The sequence below is a fragment of the Passer montanus genome, unplaced genomic scaffold (genome assembly GCF_014805655.1).
Source record: "Passer montanus isolate IOZ18808 unplaced genomic scaffold, ASM1480565v1 scaffold38, whole genome shotgun sequence".
In the NCBI taxonomy this organism is placed as follows: domain Eukaryota; kingdom Metazoa; phylum Chordata; class Aves; order Passeriformes; family Passeridae; genus Passer; species Passer montanus.
In genome coordinates, this window is record NW_024368596.1 from 4,262,666 (window position 1) to 4,290,488 (window position 27,823).

General features: G+C 40.8%; 1 protein-coding gene across 2 annotated transcripts in view; it reads right to left on the reverse strand.

Annotated features, from left to right (window-relative positions):
- The window catches only part of TMEM164 (transmembrane protein 164), a 34,150-nt gene extending 7,955 nt beyond the window's left edge, over positions 1–26,195 (reverse strand). The window contains exons 1-4 of one of the 2 annotated variants that reach the window (XM_039717505.1): positions 25,588–26,195; positions 14,671–14,720; positions 12,927–12,993; positions 6,966–7,044 (exon numbers count right to left, since the gene is read on the reverse strand). In XM_039717505.1, the coding sequence (XP_039573439.1) occupies positions 6,966–7,044; positions 12,927–12,993; positions 14,671–14,720; positions 25,588–25,953 (562 nt within the window). In that variant the 5' untranslated portion in view covers positions 25,954–26,195. The remainder of the gene's footprint in view (positions 1–6,965; positions 7,045–12,926; positions 12,994–14,670; positions 14,721–25,587) is intronic. The other variant, XM_039717504.1, reaches the window with a different exon arrangement.
- Between the last annotated feature and the right edge of the window lie 1,628 nt (positions 26,196–27,823).

A 27,823-nucleotide genomic window follows, 5' to 3' on the forward strand; every position in this document is an offset into this window, starting at 1 on the left:
TGAGCTAAGAGCTGGCATCCTCTTCAGAAAACAGTACAGAAGTCTGGACTTAGACAGCAATGATATTCATTAAACTCCATGGCCTGAAAACATCAGACAGGTGACACCACCTTGAATATGGTTTTTCATTACAGAGAGAAGAGGAGGAGGGGGAATGAGCCTTGGTGTCAGAGTGCAGGAGATCATGGCTCTATTTTTGCCTGCACCAACTTTAGGTGACCTGGTCAACCTTTGCAGAAACTCTTTGTACTCCCTCCTCTGCTGTCAAGAAAACACTGCTTGACTTGCAAAATTTATTTATAATGTCCTTGCAGTTTAGGTGCATGTTTAACCTAGATACAAAACACAACATGAAATTTAAATAAGGTATCAAAGCAGCTCCCGGGAACTGGCTGAGCGCTGCTAAACCAAATTAGGTTTCTGTTGGCAGTTGCCTGTGTTATTTCAAAAGTATTTGACAAAGCCTGGTGAAAGTCTAAAGGGGTGAGCACCCAGGAAAGCTGCAATACAGACACCTCCATATCCAGGTGGCTGACAGGGCAGGTAGGTATAAATACCAATACAGGCAAGTGACCCCAGCTATAAAATGAGACTGGAGGGAGACAACAGTCATTAAATGACCAAGGAAATTGCACAAGATGGCAACACAGATCCATGGCACAATTTGGGTTTGAACCCAGGCTTCTCATGTCCAGCTTCAGTCTAATCAGGTCCCTTAGCAGAGCTTTTCAGGTTCACCCAACAAGGAATTTCCCTCTGCTACATCCTTGCTCTGTTGCAAAATTTAAAAAAATAAATACATCAGCAACTTTTGCTCTCTACAGATTTTTGGTTTTGCTTCCTACTAAAAATATCCCTCCTTATTAAACTTTGCAGTCCTGAAAATAATGGTGTGCTTTTCAGCAGTAGCACTGTTTGGACATCAAAGGACAAAAAGGAAACACTGACCTCCACACAAAAACATTTTGGAGCACTCCAGATTCAAGAGTGTGCTTTGGGAAACTAACTTTAAATTCATACCTGGGATACTTTCTGTACATTTCTCATTATATAAATACCCACTATAGATTTTATTACTCTACAGCCCTGCTATTCAATGGATTGCTGTTTAATGGAGCAGTGTGGTCTATTTTCCACAGTACAGTCTGTTAAAAGAAAAACACAAACAGGAAAATTGAGATCCAGCTGAGTGGCTGTTTGAAGGGCCTGTGTTGGCTTTGGCAAAAGCTACTTGCTGCTTGCATAGGAAATCAGTTTCAATAGGTGGGAGCAGAGTTTCACTCTCTATTTATGAAGGCTCATGGGCAGTTGTTATACATCAAGCACTTACAGAAATTTAGTCCAAGTGCCAGTCTGGCACTGATCTCATTCTCAAAAACACTCACTCCCCAGACAGCTGAGACCATTGCAAGCTGGGGCCACCTAGGTAGGCTGCATGTTTGAAATAGCATGGCAGGGGGTACCTCAGTTTAAATTACACCTCATTACTTCAGTAGCATTGATACGAAGGATTCCAAATAGCCTGAAGAGTTTGGGGTTCTTCATCTGCTTCTAAACAAGACTTTGTTGACCTTGAATATGCCAAGTTGATAATTCTAGGAAATGAAGCATGGCTCTAAAAAACTAAAGATCAGCAAAGAGATGCCATTTTTTCATACTGTTCCCTCCCACAATGTACTAGTTCAAATGTTCTTATGAACTATTATTTTTATTTAAAATTCTCAATACACAGGCTTCTAAAAATTTGAACACAACAGAGAGCAATACTTCTTTTGTGTTTCTGTGAAAACATAACGCAGAAGAAAATTGCCCCTCTGTTTGAATTAGAGAATTGGAATCTAAATATAGTACAAATTTTTAATTTAGTAGGGTTTAAAATAATCTCTTTAATGTCATGCTTTCATTCCCACTACATTTGATAGAGCTTTATGAGTTTTGCAGTGCCGCACACTCTCTTTCAGTTGTCTTACAATTATAAGTAGACCTGCTTAATCCAAAACTCAGAGCAACTATTACAATTTTTTAATTTTCAAGCTTACAAAAATAGATGGGCAAATTTATTTTCCTTTTATTTCCCTTGATCAGAGGGTTAATTCCAGTTGAGTGGCCTATTGAGCTAGCCTAGAGATAAAACTTCCTTTCCAGGGGAAAACAGGAAAAAAAATGTTTTCAAGAGGATGATCCTGAAATCCATGTTTCCTCTACAGCTGTTCTGACTCCATGTGTAGGTTTCAAACTAGTGCCTTATGCCAGGAGGTTTCTGTTTCCCCTCAGTGCCAGCTACTCCCATCAGAATCAGCTCAGACAGAGCTCTTACAGTACATGCTTCTCTCAGGAATCATTTTTTATATTCCATAAAGCAGCAGCAGTAGCTCTTCCTCTACCTTCATATAGTAGCAGTTCTTCCAGATACTGGCACCTGCCCTTCTAAATTTCTGCATCTCCTGAAGAGAAATTTAGAAATTTCATTTTTCAAACCAACTGTAACTGCCCAGTGCATAAAGCTCAGAGGGTCACAGGACAGAGACACATGCCCTCCTCTTCCTCTCAAATCATCAAACAAGATTATCCTGGAATATTCAAGCTACAGGAGAGGCTGCAGCCTGAGCCTCAGCCAGAGTAGCAGCACACAGAGCTACCCTGCTGCTCCAGGTGCCACGGCACAAGCACAGCTCAACAGCAGACCACACATTTATGTCTAATACAGGGCATTCAGCAGCACAGAAACCTGGAATAGAACATGGAATTGCTACAAGCAGAGTAGGGAAATAACATGCAAGAGTCAATAGCTCTCTAAGTAATTCAGTTTCAGCAAAAGAGCTGTATCACACATTATCAAGTATTTCAATGAAGATCAAGATGGACTAGATTTACGACTGCCTAAGTACATCTAAATATTAAGGGATATTTCTCCTGGATTACTAATAAAGGTATACAATAAAGCCTGCTTGCTAATCCTTTAGAAAGCTAAGGAAAGAAATAGGTAAAGGCACAAAGTCACAAAGTGGGAAATTGGCTGACATAGGGTGCAACAGCTAAAAAACAGTCTTTAAATATGGTCCTAACAGCCAATGGAAAACACAGGTTTAGTGTTTTAATTGCACTTTCTTAATTTACAACCAAAGGAAAAATGATCCTTTCATCTGTACTCGGTATCTGTGTGCTGCACCTTGCAGCAAGCCCAGGCTGTGCTGAGGGCAGGAGCGCCCTGCTCTGAGGGGGCTGCCGGCGCTGGCTGAGCACAGAGGCGTCCTCCCAGAGAAGGGGGAAAAGGAAAATAAAATCAACTGCCTGTGTGACAATGCCACAGAGCTTCTCTTCTGATGCCACTTTTAAAGACAGATCAACAAAGAAAAGGGCTTTGGGACTTGAGTCAGACACTGGCTCATCTCTGCTTATAAAGATACAGCACTTGCCTAACAAGAAAATTCTGCTTTATTCCCAGCAAACAGCTCATTTATTTAGCGGCAAATCGGCTCTCCAGGCACACAGGGGCAGCGCACAAGGCTGCCCGGCCCTCGCCAGGCCATGGCCGCCGGCTCTCCAAGCGCAGTTCCCGCTCCTCCCGGAGCTGCCCTCCCTCACGGCGCCGGGCACAGCCCCGCCTGCCGGCCGCGCCGCGCAGCCCGCGGACAGCAGCGCCGAGCGCCGGGCCTGCTGCAGCTGCGGGACACACCGGCCCCACGGACCGGCCCCACGGACCACAGCCCCACGGACCACAGCCCGCAGTTGCCGGACAGACTCTCAGCATCACTCCCTGCAGCCACAGAACCCCAGCCTCCTCTACCTACTGGAGTTACTAACTCAAATAACACTGGGGATATCAAAACACAGGGCAGATTATCTCCTGAGCTCTAGGGAGCTGCTACAAATTCACCGCTATTTCAATCTGCTGTGGAATAATGTAATTTACAATATCGTTTGATCACTGTACTAAGGAAATAACAATTCCACCTTGATTAACTTTCAATATGATTTGATGTTCTGAAATAAGGTGCACACCTGACCAAATCCAAAATCCATTGGAAAACCTGACCAAACAAGCTTAAGACAGTCAGAAACAGAGTCATCATCATCAGTCTCCTAACCTGATGTAGTGCAAATCAGATTTTTTTCATTATCTTAAGAATACACAGTTTAAGAACTTAGCTGCCCTGACCCCACTGAAGGTCTCTCAGAGTCTCACTTGTTAAGGACAAGAGAAAACAATGACCTGCAAGGTCTGGTTCAACTCCTCCAGCCGTTTCTGGAATGCTGACTCCTGCTCACATGCACACTGCAGTTTTGGGAGGCAGGTGACACAAGGTGAGATTCATCCAGTAAAATAAAAGTGCCAACTGCAGATATGCTTTATGTAAGAACTGACTTGAGTCTTGTGTGCTGGCTTGTTACATCCACACTACATCTATTTTGCATGAGAGCCTCTTAGTGCTGCCAAGAAAGATGAGCCATGGTGTAAAAAGCATTTAATTTGTCTAGCCTGGCCTGCATGCTATGTATATATGCATATATGCACTTAGAAAGAAAACAGGTTAAGAAAGGGAAGTATGGAAGTTTATATTCACTCAATACAGAGAGGATTGAGAGGGAAGAGGAAGAGGAGTTTTTACTCCCCAAAAGGGATCCATGTCCTGGAGCTCCAGTGAGTTCGCTGTGCAACACTGAGTTCCAAACACCTCTCTCATCCACGTGCTGCTGAGTGTGGTAAAGCCCCCCCTCTTACAGGGTCAGGACAGACACGAAGGCATGTCAGCCTGCCCCACTGTAATAAGTACCAGGAAAAGACAGAAAATAAATGATTACAGCCCTTGCTTACTGTCACCAGTTTCCTTTCAAAGAGGAAACACTTCAGCAGGCGGTTGGAAGTGTGTGCATGGCTGGTGCAATACCTGATTCGGGTATTGCAAGCAAACTTGAGGGTGCAGCTCTATAGCCTGAGCCTCAAATCCACTCTGCTTCAGGTGTTCTGCTCACCCTATCTTTGAGAAACATTTGGATCCTATCAAGGTCACCAGTAATACAGGCAGATTCCCAGTAAAACTGAAGTAGTATAGTTTTCCAAACACAATCCATTCCTTTTCATTTTTTTCAAATTTCTGTCCTATGATTACTTCTCTCAATCATAATCCACAGATTCACTGATGGAAATTTCTATTTACAATACTGAAATCAAGCTGCATGCTAATCAATGTCAGTGACGAAAAAGCAATTTTCACAAGATACAGAACTCAGGACAAAGGGCTGTGTTACCTACTCAGAAAGTACTTAAACAGAGGTGCTAGTGGAATGACAAAATTAACAGTAACAAATATTTTTAGGCTGCCTAATTTTTCCACCAAAAATGATCCATTAGGTCACCTGTGGCAGGAGTTCATGGGTGTTTTGTTAATTATAGCCAGTCAGGTGACCAGGAGCCAAGTGCATAAGAAATAGAGCAGTTATGAGTTAAACAGCCCAGAGCAAAGTCCTTTAAGCAATTTTACTGCCATCACACAAACATTAGATGGCAGCAAATACCCATACATAAATACAGGGCAGGGGTTCAGAACACTGAGCCAGGGTGACAATTGTCCAACATCAAACCCTTCAAACTGCAAATTCAGTTCTTGTCAGTCCCAGGTCCTGAAGAACCTTGAGAACCTCTGCTTCAAAACAAGCAAAAAGCCAAACCAAACCACCGAACAATCAAAAGAACACATCAAGCACCATCCAAGGCCAAGCCTTTTTAAAGCAAAGGACTGTCTTAAAGTGACCTCAGATGGGAACTCCAAGGCCACCAAGTGATTTATTGACATCACAACAGCTTTGTTTGTCACTATCTACAGTTCACTCCATGTCTGCTTATGTTTTCTGTCCCCTGCTCCTCACCCTCCTCCTGCAAGGATTATGAGTTTGTGTAACTCCTACAACTACCCTGCACTTTAGCATTATTTGCTAGAATTTTAGGCTATCAAGGGTGGATTAAAATTAAAACATGGCTGGCATATTTCCCTAATAAAAGAAAGAAACAGAATCATCTTTTTAAGTACAAGACTTAACTTTTCCTTTGAATAATTTTTCTTAGTTTCACTCAGCAGGTCACACTGCAATCAGGTCACTGCAACACAAAGGTTACAGTGAAAGAGGGTGAAGGATTGTAAGTGACCACTGGTATAGAAAACAATGGATTCAGCAGGATGGAAGAGCCTGACTGCATCCCATTGCTTGACATCACATCCTCAGGGCTTTCATTAAGGCTACTGAGCATGTGGATCACAAATGATCATGGTTTATTTCCTGGATGGAACAATCCAGCTCTGCTAGAAAATGCAGCTAGAGGCATGTCAGCACTAGAGGGGGGCAGAGCACCACACCAGCTGAATGTATAGTGCATTCCCTTTGAGGATCCACAACTGGAAAAATCACTGCCCAGGGAAACAATTTAGGACTCCCAGACTGACTGAACTATTGTGGCAGAAGTGAATGCAAGACAGCAATATTGTTAGAAGGGAAAACAAGCAATCTAGTTCATTTCAGTGATACATGTCACTACATTCCATTGGAGCTTCAGAATTTCTGGGGTTTATCTAACTAGACAACTTCTTTTTTTTGCTCATTTTGAGTTCCAGTACTACTCAAGAGACATCCAAGAAGGTAAAAATCTTAAAAATACATTCCACCAACAACTGAGAATATTGCAAGGTGGCAGAGGTGCTGCTCAAGAAGACAGTGCACATTTTGAAAATACATTCTAAATATCCTTTCAGGCAAAAGACCATTTTTTAAAATTTTTTGTTTAGTGCCTGACACAACTTATTACCTGGGTTAAAACTCCAACATTAGAACACTAGAACATCAGGAACTATTAATTAAAAACAGAGAAAATTTGTTTAAAAAGGGTAAGAATAAAACTGATGGTTTCCAGTAAGCACAGTTTTCATTCCATAGGACCAGTTCAATCCACAGGGAGTAAATTGCCCACCTACCTCCTTTGTGCAGCAGATAGATGGGCACAACATAGAGCATCACATGCTGGATGTAATAAATCTCTGTTTCAAATGGAAGCTGTGGAATAAGGAAAATATTTGTAAGTATTTTTCATCAGTAACAACCAAGTTCCAAGGAACAATTATCTTTCTAACTCATGACAATGCCTTCAGTTATTTTATCACCTATGTATAATAACAAACATTAATGGTCAGTGCCTTGAAAGTGCAGCTGACTGTACCCATTCCATCCCCTTTAACACAAACACAGCACTTCCAGTAGGTAATTCCCAAAATTAGCCAGAATCACAACAAAGGAGGAGTAACGTAAGGTTGTTCTTTCCCTTTCTTTGCGAGCATGAATTACCAATAAAATACAAACCACTAAAATAATTAAATCAGAAATTATGCACACCCACACAGCATAGAAGTCTTTTTAGAAAGAAAAGATACTTGCCAAATTATGAGAGAACTCTATAAATGAGGTCTTTTATATATAAAATTATATAAATGTATACAAGTAATTTAAGAGGAGGCCTGTGCAAAAAAATCAAAATACCTGATTTATAGCATGCATGTACAGAACTGCTAACCTTGACCAAATATAAATTAAAATATAAAATGACCAGTCATTTATTTGCTTTAAAGACAAGCTGCAGAATTATGTGTAAGCAAGTTACCAGTTAATAGTGAATCAGGTATTTCTCACCTGCTGACAACTTTTGGGAAACTATAGTTAGTCATTTTTTTATTTGAATTAGCGTAACTTCTCTTCTAAGAAGTCAGACACCTAAAATAATACTAAAAATAACTTCAACCATATCTCTGTGTTTGAGCCTCCTAATCCAGACCCAACTATTTCTAGCTCTTTATCAGTTAGAAGAGGGGATGCACTGTATTTGAAAGTTAGTCCCATCTATCTCAGCCTACATTTATACACTAAAGCAGCACATTTAAAATTGAACAGTAGTAGAGAACACTCAAAAATTCAGAATTCAGCTTTTTACTGCATCTGACTTACAGAGCTGAAAAGCCACACTGCTGCATTATTTTTCTGAATTGAAAATTGGACAATACCACAAGTATGAAATCTCGTGGGAATCATGAAAAACCTTGGTTCAAATGCAGACTTTCTGTCATTTTCCAGCCAGAAGAATTCAGACACAGGACCTACCACTGTGGCTTGTGTGTTGGGAAGCAGGGAGTGGGGAGAAAAGCCTTCCTTTTCTGTGACTCTTCTGAGACACTGAAGTCACAGCCTTGAAACTGAAACATTACAGAAATTTCTACATCAACAGAAGAGAGGTTGAAAGAGTTTGATTTTCTTCCTAACCAGTAGTTAAACAGTTGGTAAATAACACAGTAATCTTTTAAATTCAACTACAATTCTTATATCCTATTTTGAATGTAGAAGATTCTAAAATCAAGAACTGGATTTTGCTAGTGCTGGCATTCCCCACTGTGTGTGTCCTGATGGCAACCTCCAAGGTGGTCAGCCAGCTTCTGTAGGGACTAAGCTAAAACTACCCTCCAATACAATTTGTTGGGTTATTTCATCCCAAGTATTCTGTACCGAAACAAACACAAACAAGGTAACTATGCAAAAGCAAGATCTTAATGAAAATTATGAGGTTTCCTAAACCTAAACCTTTCCTACTGTCCTTCAATGAACAAGACAGAGAGCAAAGTGAGGGAATTAAAACTATTTGGGATTGGGCTAAAACAGCAATCCTAACTGAAGAAAAAACTGTACCTCTCCTACTCCAGAAACAATTGCTCCTGATATAAACACCACAACATGAGGCACTCACTCCTGCCAAGGAGCATTCTCCATTTATCTGTGGTGTCAAAAGGGCTTCCACAGCCGTGGAGTTGTGAGCATCTGTTACACAAACACTGTGCTGGGACACTCCTGAGAACAGAGTAACAGTTGTTATGCTGCAGTAGTGTTGACAGTATTTTTTTGTGTGTAAAACAAAACATCTTTTTGCCACTGTAAAAGACAGCTTGTTCTGAAGCCTGGCTGATTCTGCAAGTGCATTTCCTGCTATAGAGCTGCAGAGCTGCTGTACAACCAAGCACTCAAGTTGGACAGCCAGGCTACAACAAACACAAAAAGCAAGCTGTACTGAGCAACTAACTCACCTGCATCTTGTGCCTTTTCTAGAAACAGTTTTATCAATAAAAGACTCACTCAGCATAAGCACCTTTCACATGTGAGGAGAAACTGGAAATGAAGACAAGGCACAAGGGATCTCCTCTCAATCAAGGATTTAAAGAACCTGTTTGTGAAAACAAGTAAGACTTCACGTTCTAACTTAAACCAGCTACTGCCCAAAGAGAACAATGAGATCTTTCCATGCACTGAACAAAGCTTTAGAAAAATCTCTTTAAGGCAGCAGTAGAGTGGAGCCCAGAAGTCAGATATTTTGAGTTCACCCCAAAAGAGTATGGACATTATACTAATTTAGATTAAACACTCAGACACAGCAGATGGTTTTCAGTGGGCTCACAGGCTGACACTTTGCTCTGGTTTCTGACAGTAGCACTCCACTCCCTGTTAATTATTTATACCCTGGCTCAAGCATTGCACTGTGCAAGAGCACCTCCTCCATCATTCTCTACAAAGACTGCAGAGTGTGGCAGAAAAGGAATAGAAGGAACTCAACTCTCAGATTCTGGTCTTTCCTGTAGGACACCTAGAACACAGCCTAATAAACACCACACTGTACTGTACCAGCCACCTTCTTAGACATTATCAGTAAATTACACACTCACACCATTTTAATACACAGCATGTACAAGTGCCCAAATGTGCACAAACTTTGGCTTTATCACCTACCAGCCACCCAAGCACAATCTCTCAACAGCCCCCCAGTGTTCCTGTTGTTTTCCCTTGTGCCAGTTAGATTAAGCCAGTTTAGAGATGACAATGTGCTACCAAACCTCTTCCATTCTGCTGTGCAGGCACAGCCATTACAGGCAAACTATTTCGTGCAGTGAATTATTACTCTAACAATACAGCAGCCAATGAGTGGAGCATACATAAATGCACTCAAAGTCCTGCTCAGGGTATGATTCTGCTCCTAACACAGATTAGAATGTGGATCTCTCAGGCCAAATAGTTCTAAGAATAGAATATAGCAGCTTCTGGAAACATTAAAACTGTGCCATCTCAGCCATGTGAGCTGACACCCATGTATCCAACACTGCTGGGACATGTCCTGTTTTTTACTTCATGTATATCGATATTTTCAGGACATCAGCTTGCAAAAAATCCCCATTTTCATACCAGTGAAAGACTTTTCTTTAAAATTTGATTAATGCAACATGAAAGCTCCAGGAAACCCAGCTGCTTTCCCAACAGTTGGAGTCTTTGTGGCAGTTAAATGAATTTACATGCACAGCCAGGTTATCAGGACCTACACTGTGTGCCATAAAATATAAATACAGAGTAAAAAGAAATCTTTCTACTCCTGTATATCCTCTTATACCTTTGGGAGCCTAACAAACCAATTCCTTCAGCATCTTCTTATCTTTTATTTCTGAAAGGGTAAGAAGAACTCAAAAAAGCACTGACTGGACAAGAAACAGTTTTATCTTTATCCAATGTCTGTCCCAAAGCACACAGTTTAATTCCATCAGCACATGGCAAAAAAAGTAGCAAATAGTTGCAATATTTAGGTGCCAAACAAATACAACTGGGTGCATCTGTTGCTTAAGTCTGTTAACTGTTGGCACCTCAACCTCATGCCAAGGCAGGAAAATATTTTCTTGGAAAGAACAAAATAGACTGACCTCACCTGTCAGGCTACATTTTTTGAACACTATCCCAGGTGCCTGTTATAGTCCAGCAAGATTTTTAACTGCATTGTTTAGCACAGTCTGACTGAAAGATAAAAAAAACCCGAAGGTAGAAACTTTCTACTGTAGTTTCAGTGAATATGCCAACTCTCCATTTTCACTGGCAATACACTACTATTTTAAAAGAATTTTGAAATTACAGAGGTTCTAAAAAAAAAAAAAACCAACAAAAAATCAAAAAAATTAACAGATACATTACAAGAAAATGGAAACCATGAAATTATGCCAGAAGCTTCCATTTCAGGATAACTTAACAGTGAAGCATATTTACAGAAAGACATTTGCACTTCATTAAGTAATGTAATTGGTAGCAAAAACACATGACCCTAACAGACTCTGCCACAAAACGTAAGAGGTGTTCTGGAAATTACTTTGAACAAATTAGCACTTACAATCCAAATCCTGATACCCACTAAAACATCCATGATCTGCTGAAGCCATGATTGTCTCTCATTCTTAATGACTGAATCAAAAGTTTTTCACTTAGGTATCAAAAAAAACAGAGCAGCCAGATTAGGAAATATTGAGGGTTGTTTTTTTGGGGGTGTTTTTGGGTGTGGTGTTTTTTTTATTTTTTTGGGTTTTTTTGTTTTTGTGTGGTTTTTTTTTTTTGTTGGTTTTTTGGTTTTGTTTTTTTTTTTAATTCCTACTAGGTTTTAGGAGACATTTCCTTTTCAGGACAATGTTGGTGTTAAAACCACAGTGAGAGTTGTGGAGCAGAATGTGTGTCTGCCACGAGAGGGTCTGGATCAAGGCACTGCTGTACAACATCACCCACATATCCTGTGCCAGAAGAAACATGGAAAAGTGAAAAGCCTGGCAAGCAGCTGCTAGGCCAAAAATAACCTAAGTTGTAATTATTCCAAAAATATTTACTCTTGGACAGTATCTTTTGGCTACTCTGTTCCAAATTACAGGAACAGTTTTATAAGTAGGTTGTATCTTTCTTGTTTAATCACCACTGCCCTAATATGAATGAGATCTGTGATAATGGCAGAGAAAATACAAGCTAATGATTTATTAAATACTTCAACATTTTTTCTTTCAAAGGTTACCCAGACCAACTTTGACCTGCCTAAGGTTATACATACTTAAAAACTAGATTATTTAAAATACAAAATAAGAGTTTTCCTTATTAGGAAAAGTACACTTGTTTTATTAATTTGTTGCCTCTTCAACAGTACCTCTTCAACAAGTTTTAATAAAATGCAATTGCAAACTGCACATAAGCATTAAATTTACATTTCGTCTTATTTAGACAGTCAAGATTGCAAGTAGAGATCCACCAACAAAATTTGAAATGGATTCTGAAGCCCACAACCATTTTGTTAATATTAATTCAACCTCTATTATGGACATAGTTTGCTTAAATATAAAGTACTCATATCTATCTTAAAACAGACATTAAAATAGCTGCAACAACAGATTTTTGCAGATAAATCATATGGAAAAAATTAAGAGCATGTAGTCATATGTGCATATACATATACACCCCCTCTACATATGCATGGAGAACAGCTCTTGAAATGATCTTCAAAAATACTTCATTCAACTCACACTCTAATTTTTTCTACCTTTAAATCTCAATGGGTTTAAGAATCTCACTAGGAACACCAACAGACTAAATTTTTTTGTCCAGGAGACTGAAGTTTTACATCAGATTTGAAAACTTGTATGGGAAAAAAAAAACAACCTGCTGTGCCTAATCTTGGGGGAGAGGGAATGACAGCCAACAACAACATTTGGCATTTTCCAGGCCTGAGGAATCTTACATTTACAGAGTTTGAAAAGTCTGAAACTGAATTTTGACCACAGGCCACAAGGTTAACCTGTGAAAGCCTCTTTCAAAGCCATCAAGTTTTCCCTCTGTTAGTGTCCAGAATGGAGCTAACACTCAATACAGCAGTGCTGTCTTCTCATACCAAGTTATAAACATCCAAAAATCCAATATTGCTATTTTGGCTCCGCTGTAGTGACCAGGAGTCTACAGCCTGGTAAAATGAGCTTTATAAGGCCAAGCAAAGCAAACATCTGACATCTCTCCAAAGATAATCTTTTAGAAATAAATAAAAAGGAGGAAAACCACAGTACACTCACCAGGCGTGTATTAACAACAGGAAACAGCAATGCTAAGAGGGCCCCATTCAGCATATGCATCTGCAACCTTAGAAAAGAGATATTTTCACTGATGGCAAAATGCAATAATAATGTTTTCATGTCTTTTATGTAGTAGCTCTTCAATAAAAGACAGCAAGATGCTTAAAAAATGGTTTATACTTGAATTTTTAGTCATTATTAAATGCAATAAAACTGGACAAAATCCTATCTTTAAATACACACTTAAGGACTGCTTTCTGTAATGAGCTTTGGATTCCTAGAAAGCCTGGCTGCCTATAATCCTGTTCATGATGCAAGCTGCTAAACAGTTGGAATTCTGCTGTTCATTTGTCTTCCAGAGCTTAATATAGCATCTTTGATGAAGGCTTTTACTTCTCTTTAATGCTGTGCATGAACAGCTTCAAAGTAAAGCTTTAAGAATTTGAAAGAAGTCCCTTAAATAAAATAATTACATTTATCAAAATGCAAGAGCAAGTCTAAGTAAAGCACAAGGCAGGAAAGTAGTATTATACACCATCATTTGTATAGCTTTCAGCCATCTTTTTTCTGAACTACTGTTGGATCACAGGAACAGAAAATTGGTATGAGAACTGTTTTAGTCTATTTTACATTAGACACAAAGTAAAGAATAAACTGTCTCCCACCACTGTCTGCCAAACTCCTAGGAATTTAAAAGTAACTTGAGGGAGGAAAAGGTACTGCAATTTTAAAACAGATTTTCAAATATAATTTATATGCTGTCAGGGTGTTAGAAAATAGAAATACCCATTCTGAAAAACAACAAATATTTGGCCTCTGCTCTACAACTGGTCTTTAGCAAAGATTTCCTGGACAGCAGACACACTTTTCACACTCTCCAAGACAGAGATGCTAATACAGAGTGTTTGTTCAGCATAATCCCTGCAGAAATAAGGAACAGCAGGGGAAAACTGCTGAAAGATTGTCTAAGGCATTCCCCCAGCATCATTTTTGCCTAGACTAAGACAAGGAAGAGCAGAGTTTAAAGCTGTGGTGGCAGCTACAGCCAGTGCCAAGTACCAGTGCCCAGCAGTCCTGACCCTCCCCTCAACACACTGGCTGCACCCTCAGCTGCACCCTGGGCTCTGCTGCTGCAGAAGTCAGTAACAATAGGCAGTATTTTGGAGAAGACTGCAGAGATCTCAGAAATACCAACGAAGCCAGAGAGGATTTGCTTTGCCTATTTAACTTTACCTATCCAAAATTTTGAAATCAGATCCAGACTGCCTGCACAGCTCCCAGCAAGGCCCAGTTACAATTTCTGCTGAGGATGGTAAAAAGGTTCAAGGCCCATGACACAAATTATAGTAGCTCATACATTAATCCAGTGTTACTGAGCTAATTTCTGTTCATAAGCAAGGCCAAAACCACCAACACACAAGAAGCAAGGATAAGGCACCCAATACCCTGATTTAAGCCCTGACCCTTCTCAAAGTGTGCCATGACACAAATTATAGTAGCTCTTACATTAATCCACTGTTATTAAGCTAATTTCTGTTCATAAACCACCAACACACAAGAAGCAAGGATAAGGCACCCAATACCCTGATTTAAGCCCTGACCCTTCTCAAAGTGTCATTTTTCAATCCAATCAATATGCCTTTCCAACTTGATATTTCCCTTAGTATTTTATAAATTAAGCAGTGATTAACTTCTAAAATACACTGTACAAGTAGACAGAAAAACAGTAAGGAAGAGGTACTACCTGAAGAGAATCATTGCAGTCCGACATGGGGGACAGGCAAGAAGAAAAATCTGAAAGGTTAGAAACAAATTTAAATTAATGGCAGTGGCTTCTTTTAGAATCCATTTTTTAATCTTTCCTACTCAGTTCTGTATGTTACAAATAATTTCTTGCCAGAAGACGTGTTTTACAGTAGAACTGGAAAAGACTTAAAGTCTTTAACAGATCAAAAGGTCTCCCACTACCTACATATAAAAAGACTTAAGCAATATGAGCAGCACTGAGGGTTCAGCTTCTGCCAGTGTCTACAAAACCAGTCATATTCTAGCCAGATATTATTGGCATTATAAAAGGTCTCTCAAGAACCAGATTATTGTATCATCAATTTTCTTCTACAGCAGCTGCCTCAATCATGGTGAGGTCCTTGCTGTGCTAAATATCAGCATTTACAACATCACCACTGTTCTTCCCTTCACCAGTGCCAAAACCTCACACAGTAACTTTAAAAACTCCATATTAGCAAGTCTTGCTCTAGATATGAGGAGATTACTACATAAATGTTCAGTATTTTTTTTTTTTTGTAATGCTGTCCACTACTGCAAAAAAGAGACTCTGGTTTATTGTTCAGTATTTCAGCAAAATATGGATCTCTATTTTAGGAACAGCAGTGTAAAAACTAAGTCACAATGCCTTATTTCACTGACAACCAACAAAACAAATTATCACTGAACTGAGTGAGAACATTTGGAGAGTATGTCTGCTTTGTGATGTCAGATTGGACAATTCACCAAATGTGTTTCTTTCAAGCACTGCAGGGTTAGGAAGAGGCCTCCAATGGATACTGAAATTAATCACCATCAGATCATGTACTTGCAGCAATAGAAGAGGTGTTGAAATCTGGATCATCCTACTGAGCCCTTTCATACACAAGGGGCTTCCTGTCATTACTATACAAATAAATGTACACATTCCAAATATTTTATTTCCGGGTCAAGTTCCTAATATACAGAAATCTGCATGTTCCATTCAAGTTTCAACAACAGCTTAGAACACAACACACACTCCCATGTCATACAACACTCTAACAAAGACACAGTAAGAGAAGCAGCAATTAAATTTAAGGGAATGTACCTCAAGACATTTTCTTAGTGAATACTGTTAAAATCCAGTCAGTTTCTCTGAAGTTTAGCATTTAAAAAGCAAGCAATTTCAACTCATTTAGGGCAGGTTAAGGAGGAAGAGAACATAACAGCTGCATGATTAGAATCCCTAATGGGGGTTTTCCTGTGCTAAGGGAAACAAAGAGGAAAAAAGTACATGCCAGAAAAATCTTATGAGAGCTCTGTATATCACTTTGCATGCAAGACCTGTACATCTTCTGGGAAAAGTGTCTAACACTTATTATGCTTCACTATTCCATGTTGCATATTTTGGAATAAGCCTTGTTTATTAACTAAAGTTCCATGAATTATGGACTATACTTTCCCTTCTTTGCAGACCATAAATATCTTGTACAGCTCTCCTGTGATATGTATTTTCTCAGATGCAACCTGCATGCAGAGTGAAACTTTTTAAACACTTCATGTTGTATGTTAGCAAATGGAGATATGCTATCCAGAGACTCACCAGCTCATCTAGAGTTTTAAATTTGATTATTTTATCATTTGCTTAAATTCAGAAATGCGACAGGAGATATATGTTACTGTTGAAGCATGGTTAATACTTCCATGAAAAAAAATCTGCTCTTCCAAGGGAGAATGCATTTTCTTTTTATCTCCTACATCTTAAAAAAAAAATAAAAAAAATCCACCCCAACCCTATAAACTAATTTTTTTCTCTGCATGCACAAAAAAACCAAACTATAAATATGTCTTAATGACATTAGACCTTTCTTTTTCGAAGACACTGCAGAGTCCTCCAACTACTACATGGTAGAGCAGAAGCTACAATCTGAGTCTGAGTACTGTCTGAATCTCAGCACTGAGGAGTAAAACAGCTCACATTTAAACAGGTTGGCATTGTTACAAGGACTGAGATGGACATACCAATTTAAATCACTTCACTGCCATGGAGACAGGCAAGGAAGAGAACACAATTCACGGCTGATTATTTTTATTTCAACTCTACTGAAAGAAACAATTTCAGAACCTGATGAGGGGGAAATCAAATCTTTAACATTTCTAAGCATGAAAAACCCGCTGTTAAAGGGATCTTTCAGAAAATAAGCCTGACTTCCATTTTTCATTACAGCAGAGAATTCATAACCAGAATTTTTATGCTAAAAGTTTAGGATCATGGAAGAGATTTTCAAATGTTTCAGCTTTAGCAACTTAATATCAACACTTTCTCTCCACATATGTAGATACTTGCCATGATAAACAAATCTCAGCTTCTTAAAGGGAAATTTTAAAGGACACACTTGTAACTGATTTTTCAAAGATCTGTATAAAGTGTCATTACTCAGCTCAGAGTATCAGCAGTCTTAAATACACAGTTCACAGCAGACAAGCTCATAAGCTCCAGCACAAGTGTTCCCACACTGATCCCATAATCCTACTACTTTTCACTGTCATATTGGAAATCCAACCCTTTACCTTGCAGGAGGGAACAGTTCTGTTCCACAAACCAGAGAATCCTGAGTTAAACCAGCAGCAGGGCTGTGCAGAGCTGCCAGCCTCTTCTCCTGCAGAACTCCTGAGTTTTGAGGCACTGGGGCTCTCAGAGTCCCCAGCCCGTGTGGCTCTGCAGAGCTCCAGCAGACACAGGCAGTGTATGGGAAAGCACAACCAAGGGGGTTCTCCTTGCCCAAGGCAGATTAACTCAACTTTCTATTTAGAAGAAACACCAGGAAACAACTTCAATGTCCCCTCTTCTTCTGCCACCTGTTATATTTTCACCTTATAAATTAAAGAAGAACAAAAGAATTAGCCCAAAAGAGACAAAATCATCTATTTTGGATGGGAAAAATTAACTACAAAATATACATTGCCTGATAGGCTGGATTATGAGCATAGTTCTGACCACTGCCTTTCCCTTCCACTGCTCAGAACAAAAAGTTACAAAACATCTTCCACACAGGGATTAATATCTGTAAAAGACTGAGGTTAATGGGCGTGAGAGAAAGAGGAAGTACAAAACTGTGTGTGGCATTGAGGAAATGCAGAGATAAGAAGTCCTAGATGGGAAAATACTGAGAATCAGGCTGGCTGAAGAAGCAGAAGCATGAGACCAGAAGATTCCACAACTGTTCTCAGGCAGTAAATTGCAGAGAATCTCATAACACTGGTAATCCACAGAAACTCACTTCAACCTTGAGCACCCGGATGAAAATGAAAAATCAGAAATTCTGTCATTATACTTTGCAAGACCATAAGTACAATTATCCATCCCCTTGGGAAATGTTTCTGGCATGAAGAACTGCGTGGCCAGCACTGCCTTGCACAAGCCCAGAGACAAAGGTCACACCACCACACACGATGGATGAGCAGGGCTGGAGAGCCTGGGGACTCCATGTCCAGCTCAGCACTCATTAACTGCTCCTTCCTTGAGTCAGGAGCTTAGGGCCACTGAACCCATGGCTGGTCTGAACTAATGCAGCCTGGGCTGCAAATCATTTCTGGCACTTCAAGCCAGAAATGTGGTGCATTGTGTGTGCTGCAATTATCACATTAATATGGAGATATTGGTGGGTTTGATTTTTTTTAGATTAATATATAAATAGTTTTATTCAAGAAACCTATTTTACAATTTGCATATCTGGACCGCAGTAATGGGCAAGTGCACCAGTTAAAAGAGGTGGAAAAAAGAGTCCAAACCACCAAAGACAGCTGGTTTCCTATTTTACATTTAACTGTACTGCTAGATTGAAACCAGTATGAAAGGAAAACACTTTTCTTGTTCTACCATTGCATTTTTTTAATCCAACAGTCCCTCTACAATACATTTGTAGTCAGCTATTACCTACAGTAGCTAAAATCTACAATATGAGAATGCTTGCAAGCATTTTTCCCATAGATTATGAGCCATGACTTACCTAAAAACAGCTGATGAGAGGCTGTGGAACATGCTAGATTTATGTCTAGCAAAATTCTCAGAGGCTGACAAGGATATGTGTACAGAGATACATATATTATGTCACAGGTTCCAAAAGCTTTGAGACCATTTCCATAAGTTTTGTCAGCTGCAAATTTATGTTTGCCTAATATATCCTAGTTTCTTTGATGTCAGCATGCCATTAGCTGTAGTAATCAAAATTTCAAAAATTAAAACGAATAAAAATCTCAAGAGCTGTTCTCCAAAGATATACAGAATATTTTGCTCAAAAAGATTTTAACAGCAATACTGTCTCTGAAGAAAACTACCTCTTCAAATATCTATTAATTGAATGCTATTGCCTCACTCCAGGTGAGGCATCACTTAAAAACCATCACTTGCCTTCTAAAAGGGAACTTAAATAAAAAATAATAATCATATCTGTGTTTTGACAAGATCAGACTGCTAAATCTGGAAAAAAAATACCAAAAGATGTTACATTCTAATTGCTAAATAGGAGCAAGTTGAATGTATTTAATATGTTATTATAAAAATGACTGCTGCCTGACTGCAGCTGTCAGGTTCAGGAATTAATGTGTCCTATGTTAATCCAGTGCTAAGGATACTCATGATTCAAAGCAAAACTGCTGACAGAGCATTAAGAAATACTACAATAAAAGTAGTTTCTGTGTTACACAAAGCAGACTCTGGAACACAACGAGCTGCCTGTCCCAGGTTCCACCCAGGGATGGTAGATGTGTAGCAAGCTGAACAGCTTCCATCCTCTACAATCTAATGTACTGGAAATGATCCATGTTCAGTGGGACGTTGTAGGTTAGTCTCCCCTTCCACAGGCTTAGTTTGTTTAACCAGCAAACCCATATTCACCTTCTTCCCTTTTAGAATCTTCAGTGAAAGATTTCTAGACTTCTCATAGTTCAAGATTAATTATTAACAACATGACTCAGGTCTTTCTAGGAGTGCATTAGCTATCACACCCTAGGAATTAGTATTTCAGAGGTCACTGAAGTCACTTTTCCTTTTTCTCTAACTACTATCTGCACCAGCCCTTCACTAGTAGTGGGTTGCTTCATGTCCCACTCTTAAATCAGTGCTTAAACAAAACCTGACAATTAAAAATGTATTTGAGGTAAAAGAACAAAGAAGGTAAATTTAAAATGAAGTCCTAATTTCAATTTCTTAAGAAAATTTAATTTACACTGAATTTAGATTAACTTGCATCTCCCTCTGTCAGTGACACATGAGTTCACAAGAAGATTGTCACATGCATATTCACTTTTGTTAGTTTTCCCCCAAGGATGTTTTGTATTCGTTTCCTACAAAAGCAAAATCATCATAGAAAAGCCCTGCTCTACTCTGCCCTGAGTCACCAACACCTTTTCTTGTCACAGTTCGAAATTCCTCATTTTGTAGGATTTTATAACGGAAGTTTTTAGTCTTTAAAAACACAAGATAGTAAGTAACTAATAGCCTTACCATGGTAAACTCTTACAATGAAATAGTAACACAATCCATAAAAAGCTAAGGCATGCAACATTGTATTCCTGATAATTTAAACTGGCATTTCACTAACCAACAAAGTATTACAACACAAACCATTAAATTTGCTTGACACTAAGTACTTGGCCATGTGAATAAACAAACCCTCAGCACCTCAGTGCAAAGCCCTAAGTGCATGAGCCCAATACACTCTGCAAGTTTCAACCTCGTGGCACAGGACTCGTTCCTGGTGACCCCTGACAGTTCAAACTGCTGCAGGGGATGTGGCTGCTGTACAGCCCCTTCAGTAAAACTCACAGCTGGCACTGGGACCACCAACACGGACAGCAGGGCAAGGACACAGCAAACAAGGGCTTCTGACACTGGAATTATGAGATGAAAGACATTCCAGTGCCCAAAATTTACAAGGTGTCCAGTGTGGTTACTGCTGCTGCTTTCATTCACCACTCCAATGAAAGCCTATTAGATGTAGGATTTCTTTTTTGCCTGTTTCAGGCAGCTACTCCTGGAACATCAATTTAAGTTACCAACAACCTACATGGAATAGTGTGTGAAACTGCCAAATAGGATAAAAAAATCCATCCTAAAATATATATTGCAGCCAACAGCAATACATCATAACACTGCATAGTACACTGAAAGCTCTGTTCAGGAAAAAAAATCTAAATAGAAGAAGAAAAAAGAAACAAAAAGAGGCCTTTATCTCCCTAACATCTTGCTCAAACTACACATGTCATGCTTTGAATGATATTTGCTTTAAATCTGTGATGACCTCATCAAAACAAACCAATATCTGGTTACCTAATCATTCATCTAGTGGCCTTTAGATGATAACACTCAGTGTAAATATTTGGGGTCAGAGAAAGCTAAGCTTGTTCATCCACACTTTCCGATCACGCAGTTCCTACTCCTGCTTAGAGAGCAAGATGCCCATTGGCAACTCCCCACTTTTTATGTTCTTTTCTCCTAAGAATGAAGGAAAAATTCAGAATAAAGGAGAGAATTATCTAAGAATGCATTACAGCCTGAAGCACATCGGTATTTCCAAATTCTAGCAACTTCAAAACAAAGGCTTAACTTAGAGCTTTAGACTCCAGTTCCTGAACAGAACATTCACCAGCACCATGACGTGTCCCTGTGGTCCCTGTCACCTGGACTAAAGCTTAGGATAAAGCATCACTGGCCAAATCTTGTTTAAATTAAAAAGGCTGGTCCATAATCACTTCAAACAAAGAAAACTGAATCACAGCCTTAGGACACACTTGCTATCCTCTTCATAGTCAACAAAAAATTGCTCTTATTTCTGACTAAGAAATAATGCTTTGCCTCATAATAATATTTTCCCATTTCTTGCTATATGCTGGGATTCACTAAAAGTAAACACAATGGTGAAACAAAGTATAAACAGTGTTAAAGCTATCACAGAAAAGCTTTTCCTCAGTCCTAAGTGTAATTATTACAATAATTGCAGTATCAGTAAAGGCCTCTAACTCCAGTTGATTGTGTTTTTTAAACACAATAAAATCATTGTTTAAAAATAAAACAAAACAAATTAAGACAAAAGCAACAATTAAGAAGAGAACCTGTCAGTTCTGGGAACCAGGGGCAGATTAAGCTATCCCAGCAAGGTCAGACCAATGGTTCTGGAGCACTGCAGACTGGGCATAAAGGAACTGATGGATTGTCTCCTGAGTGTCACTCCCTATCTGTGTCCCTGAGGCTGCTATCATCATCCTGGAAGGAAAATGCACTCCTTGGCAAGAAATGAGGCTTGCCAACAAGAAACACTGGTGCTGTCTGTGCTTTAATTCTTCATCTGCCCTTTTTCACCACACACCAGCATGAATTTCCTCTCTAGCCATCAGCTGTAAGGAAAAACATCACAAGTTAACTTGCAGCTGTAAAAAGGAAGACTTATGTTCATAGACTTACATTTTGAAAAATGTATATATTTTCATAAGAAGTTTTGCCCCTTTAATTTTAATTCAAGGTTTTAAGAGCCAGAATATAAAAAAACATACACAATTTAACTGATTCTTCCAAATACTACAAAGCATACAGGAACCATGTACGCAAATTAAGGGGGGAAAAAAGGGAGTAAGCAATTAATTAGATATATTTTGGTACATATTCCCAAATAATGCAGAATTCAGTCAAGCTATGTTTATTATGTAAGTCCTGAAAACAGCCCATTGTTTCAAAAAACAGTAACCTCTTTTGCAGAGGACAGAAAGGATCCAGGTCTCTCAAGAAGCCAGAACTGGAAATAATGAACACAGAATTTAGTATTTACTGAGCTGCAGATGCACTTAGCACTCACTTTATTTATGCAACCATCAGACCAAAATCACTAGGTGAAACCTATCCTTCTTTCCACCTATTGCTTCCCTTTTACATTTACTTTTCTTTGCCTAAAAAGATCACCAAAGCAATAACCCAGCAAAACAGATGTTTCCTACAAACACACTTTGCTTTATTCCAAACAAATGTCAGTCCTTAACTGGCTGAAGTGGAATCATTCCACGAAGAACTGGAAGAGAATTACAATAACTGACCAGCTGAAATTTACCACTGAAAAACTATTCTTGCAAAACTCTTCCTAGAATAAAATAGAATTATAAAATTTATTTTAATATTGGTATCAAGAGACTATTCTGGAAGAGGGCCTAGACATACCAAAGTCAAGTGCAAAATCCACAACAGTTTACAAGAACAACTGGCTGTACCTATCATTTTAGGATTAGACTAGTCATGTTTCTGCCACTTCTTTAAGGTTTCAATAAAATTATACACATGCCATTTTAATTTCTACAGACTGGTCAGTCATAACCTTCAGTGTTTAAAACTGAAGATCCTTTTAAAAAGAAAAACATTATAATAATCACATAACCAAGGTTGGAAAGGACCTTTAGAGACTAATTCACCCTGCCAGTGTTACCTCCAACCTCTGCTTTAGATGGCTTTTTCCTTACTTTTTTTCTTTTTTTGGTTACAAGTTTCTCTGTTGCAATACAGACTAATTTTAGCCCTGGCTCCTGTCTACACTTTATCATAATTGCCTGTTAACTCCAGCTGGTGTCTTCAGGACATCAAGAGCCACCTGTGTTTGCCCAATTGCTTTAAGTTACCTTGATTGTGAATAGCAGGTTGCAAATTCCGTGTGTCAAATTACAAACTGGGGGTACAGGAACAAATAATGGAGAACAAGTTTTTGGTATAAATTCCAACTACTCCTTCACTAAATGTGAAACATAGAACTGCTACATGAAGGCTTTTGGCTGAAAAGTAACATCTTAGTTTACAATGTAAGATGGAATAAAAAGTATGTATCCTGTTACCAGCTGTTAAAACCAGGTGGGGCAGTGTTCTTCATCTCCTTCACCAGCCATCCTCCCTGCAGGGGGACATCTTCTATTAGAGAAGTGAAGGACAAATTATATTTTCATATATTTCATCTTACAAATCTGATGCCCTCAGCAAATTCAGGCTAGGAAAACAATGTTTTCCAACTATGTAATACTTGTCTGCTGGTGGAGGTCATTGACTGTCTTTGGTCTGACTCTCTTTGTCTGCTGAAAGCCATTGGTTCTGCCATTATTTGCTTTCTCTATATTAAGCCTAGGCCTATTTCTAATACATCTTTTTGAGGATGATGGGGCATGACTTCCACATTTTGCCAATATGCTCACCTTCTCAATTTCACAAATGCTGGAACACCATTTCTAGTGAGTAATTAGCCAGGATTCTTTTCAAAACTTCATCACAATTAGTCAAAAAGAGGTTCAGAAATGGCAATGCCTACCTACAGAGCTTAACTCTGAACAGACTCCATCTCCCTTCCAGGAGGCACCATTGAAAGGTGAACAGAACAAGCTGTCCCAGGTCTGTGTAAGCATTCAGCTGAATACTTACATTAACATCATAACATAAAGACAACCAGACCCTCAAATCCTGTTATTATATCCTCACCTCTTTTCCAGGGAATTAATAGGAACATTTCCCAGTTATCATTGAACACTGCCTAGAAAGGGAATGTGGCTGTATTATTTTATTTTAGTTATTGCTCCATAGTCCTTGCATACCTTCACCCCAATACTGACTCACTGATTTCACAACAATCCTTATCACTTCACAGGAAGGAAGTGTCCTGTCAATTACTGAGCAAACACTGCATCACAGCCTAGAAATTTACATAACCTACTAATTATTTCTGGAACTGTAAATTCATTGCTGTAAAGGTCTTGAATATTACTGTATCTTGAATATTGCTTGTTTTTCCCCTGTCCTTGAAATAAAACCCATCTCTCAAACTGCTGGAGCAACCAGAAAAGATGTTTCCCTGCCTTTTAGGAAATGCTCTCCAGGTGTGAATCCAACAACTGGCTAGATCTGATTCAGCCCAGATCACCTCACATACTGCAGTAGGAGACCCAGAATGGCACTGATCTGATTTTCATCTCTTATTATCTTAGACAGACATTGCTATCATGGCAACTTTTATGAAAGCCTTTTTGACATTCTTCGCTTAACTCTTGACCTTGAATTTTTTAAGCAATTCAGTGTTGAGGGTATAAAATTAGCAAAATAATAATATGTTTGACATCTCCAACACTCCTTAACAAGCTCAGTGAAACTGATAGTTAATTACATGCACAGAACTATTAACAAACACAGCTTAGAAGCTTTAGATAGCCCACTTCAGTAAGTTTGTCTGTGTATCCAGTATTTTGAAATCTACACAAACTGCACATTATTACACATCAACAACCGTGCCACAAGTTATAAAAGGAAATGGTTTATCCACACATATTAGGCCACATCAGTTTGTTCACCCCACATATGAGAAACAGGTAACACCCTTTTCTTTACTATGCAGCCTCTAAAATTAGAAAGATAAACCAACAGTATCTGCACAATGAGTAATTTGTTTCTCCAACACCTTCATAAAATACAATTACACCCCTAGGAGGCACTTGCTTGAAAAACTGCACATAAATTATATAGCTGGTTTTGCATTTAATCTTGTTTTCATTAGATTTGGCGCAAATTTTAGCACTGCAGTCAGTGAAAACAGCACCTTCTGTTCTTGAAGCCTTCAGGTGAAGGCAAGTGATGAGAAAGCCTTAATTATCTACACTTTCAACCAGAGATCTGGACATTAGTCATAGCTCCAATTCCACCTTTTCATCTGACTTGGGTTTTTTGATAGATTTTGATAGAAATATGTTGAATCAAAACCTATGTTTTAAAATATTTATACCATTCTTGGCATTTGTATTTTTGCTAGGCACTTTGGGTCTACAAAACAACTATGGGGGAAAAAAAAATACTGTTTTGCAAGTACACCAAAAAGCAAACTTCCAGGTGGCCCTGCACAAACCTTACCTGCATCATGGTGACCACGTGGCAGGGATTCAGGAGGTAAATGACAGTCCTGGTGGCAAACTTGAAGCCCACCTCCAGCCCAAAGATGAGGCAGAGCAGCACCAGCAGCACGTTCTTGCCCAGGCTCTCCTGCTTAGCCCGGGGCTGCTGCAGCAGATTCTCCAGCTCCTGGGCATGCTGCTGCCTGAGCTTCCACAGGGACACCAGGATCTCCACGGTGCCCACACTGAGGAAGACCAAACTCTCCAGCAAGCGCTGCTGCCCGGAGAGAAAGGCGGCGCATTCCGGCCCTCCATTGCCGGCAAAGCTGGGGTCCACCCCGCCGTACATCCAGTCCAGGAGGTTGTGGAGGCTGTAGCGAGACATGGCGGGGACCTCTTCTCCAGGAACAGGTAGGAGCACGACGGAACCAAAGCCAAAACACTGCCGGGCTGACGAAGCACGAAACGCCGAGCCGCTCCCTGCAGCCCTCCCTGGCCGGGCTCCGTGAGGAGCGGGCAGCCCCGCCCGGGGCACGGGCAGTCCTTCCCTCGCCTTCCGCTGCCCGGAGCCGTCCCGCTCTCCTGAGGGGAGGCAGAGGCCGCAGCTGCCAGCTCCAGACCCCGGGACCCCTCCTCTCCCCGCCCGGCTCTGCCGCCCAGCGCTCGCCCTTTCCTCCCTTCGGAGCTGCCCTTCCCGCGGCCAGCGCCGTGTCCAGCCCCTCAGCCCGCCCCGCTGTCCGTGCGCGGCCCCGCACCGCGGGCGGGTGTCAGGGAGCGGCAGGCCTGGCGCCCCCGGCCATGGCGCCGGCCCCGGCGAGGGACGGGAAGGAGGAAGCGCCGCTGCGCTCAGCGGCAGCGCGGGCACGGCCGAGGCTCCGGGCCCGAGCGGGCGGGCCGCTCCCCGCGGCTGGCCCGGCCCTTGCCCGGCGCCGCAGCATCACCCCACCGACGTGCCTGACTCACGCCGAAAAATGGACGAGTCCCCCGAATTGGCTGCGCCCGGCCGCCCGCTCCTCCCTCCGGCACGCTGCGCCCGCCTCCCTGCGCTCCCCACCGCCTCCCTGCGCGCTGCTCCCTCGGCGGGTGCGCTCCCCGGTCCCTCCCGCCTGGTGCCGCTGATTTCGCCCCCCTTCCTCCCCCTCCTGCTCCCCTCAGTGCCCCCGGCCGGGAGGGCGGCAAGGAGCGGGCACAGCTCCGCACGCCCGCCGGCGCGGTCCCGCTCGGCAGCGACCTTAACTCGACAAACGAGTTTTTCAAGTGCCATTGCAGCGCATGTAGGCAGGTCGGCCGAGGAAGGACAAACGCGAGCGGGGCTGCAGCTCGGCTGCGGTCTGGACACGGGCAGGTGCCTCCAGCCAGGTGTGCCAAGGGTCGCACAGCGGTGCCCGCAGCTGTGCCCAGTGCCTGGCACAGAGCACAGACCCCACTTGTCCCAGTGCTCAGACGATTTACTGCCATGTACGCCCCGTGCAGCAGAGCACGGGTTCAGTTCCTGGTTGGTGGCACGGCGAAGAGGTTGTATTGCAAATATGTAGCACTGTCTGAAAGGCAAAGTCTGTGGAGATCCAGAGGGTAGCCGGTTAAGGGGATTTTTTCAAGGCGGTCAGAGCCAGGTCATCCCCTGAGAGCTGTCTGTACAGATTTTATTTCACATTACCTGCATGCAGCACATCGTTCTCCCCATCCTGATTATTTCAGGGCTTTCCTTCTCCACAGGACAGCATTAGGACAGTACCAGCACTGGCCAAACTGTTGAGCCTGATTAACTGAAAATAAAAGCTTAGTTGCACAAATAAGTTTGAAAAGACCAGTTAGATATCAATATTGGCTGAGTCAAAGTGATTTCTGTTTAGACACAGCAGCAGCCATACCTGGTCTGTAAAGCTGGAGGATGTATGTCACTGCCATTCTGCTGTGGAAGAAATTACTCCCTTTTGGGGAAAGAAGGGATCCCACCAGGCTTTTCCAAAATCTTCAAGACCTCCATTCCACAATTTGTGCTTAATAAGAATTTTACAAAATTCTGGTTTTCAGTCACTGCTGTTGATTGAAACACCCATTGTTGATCTAAACCTGCAGCACAGTGTTGCTGTAAATTCCTGCCCCATTGACTGGACACACACATACGTGCAACACACACAGGCTGCACTGCCCTGCTTCACAGCCTGAATACTCAAAACAAGCAGTTCAGCACCAACACCAATATTTGGCAGTTTTCTTCTTCCTCTATTTCTAAGCTGTAGGATTGCTGTTCA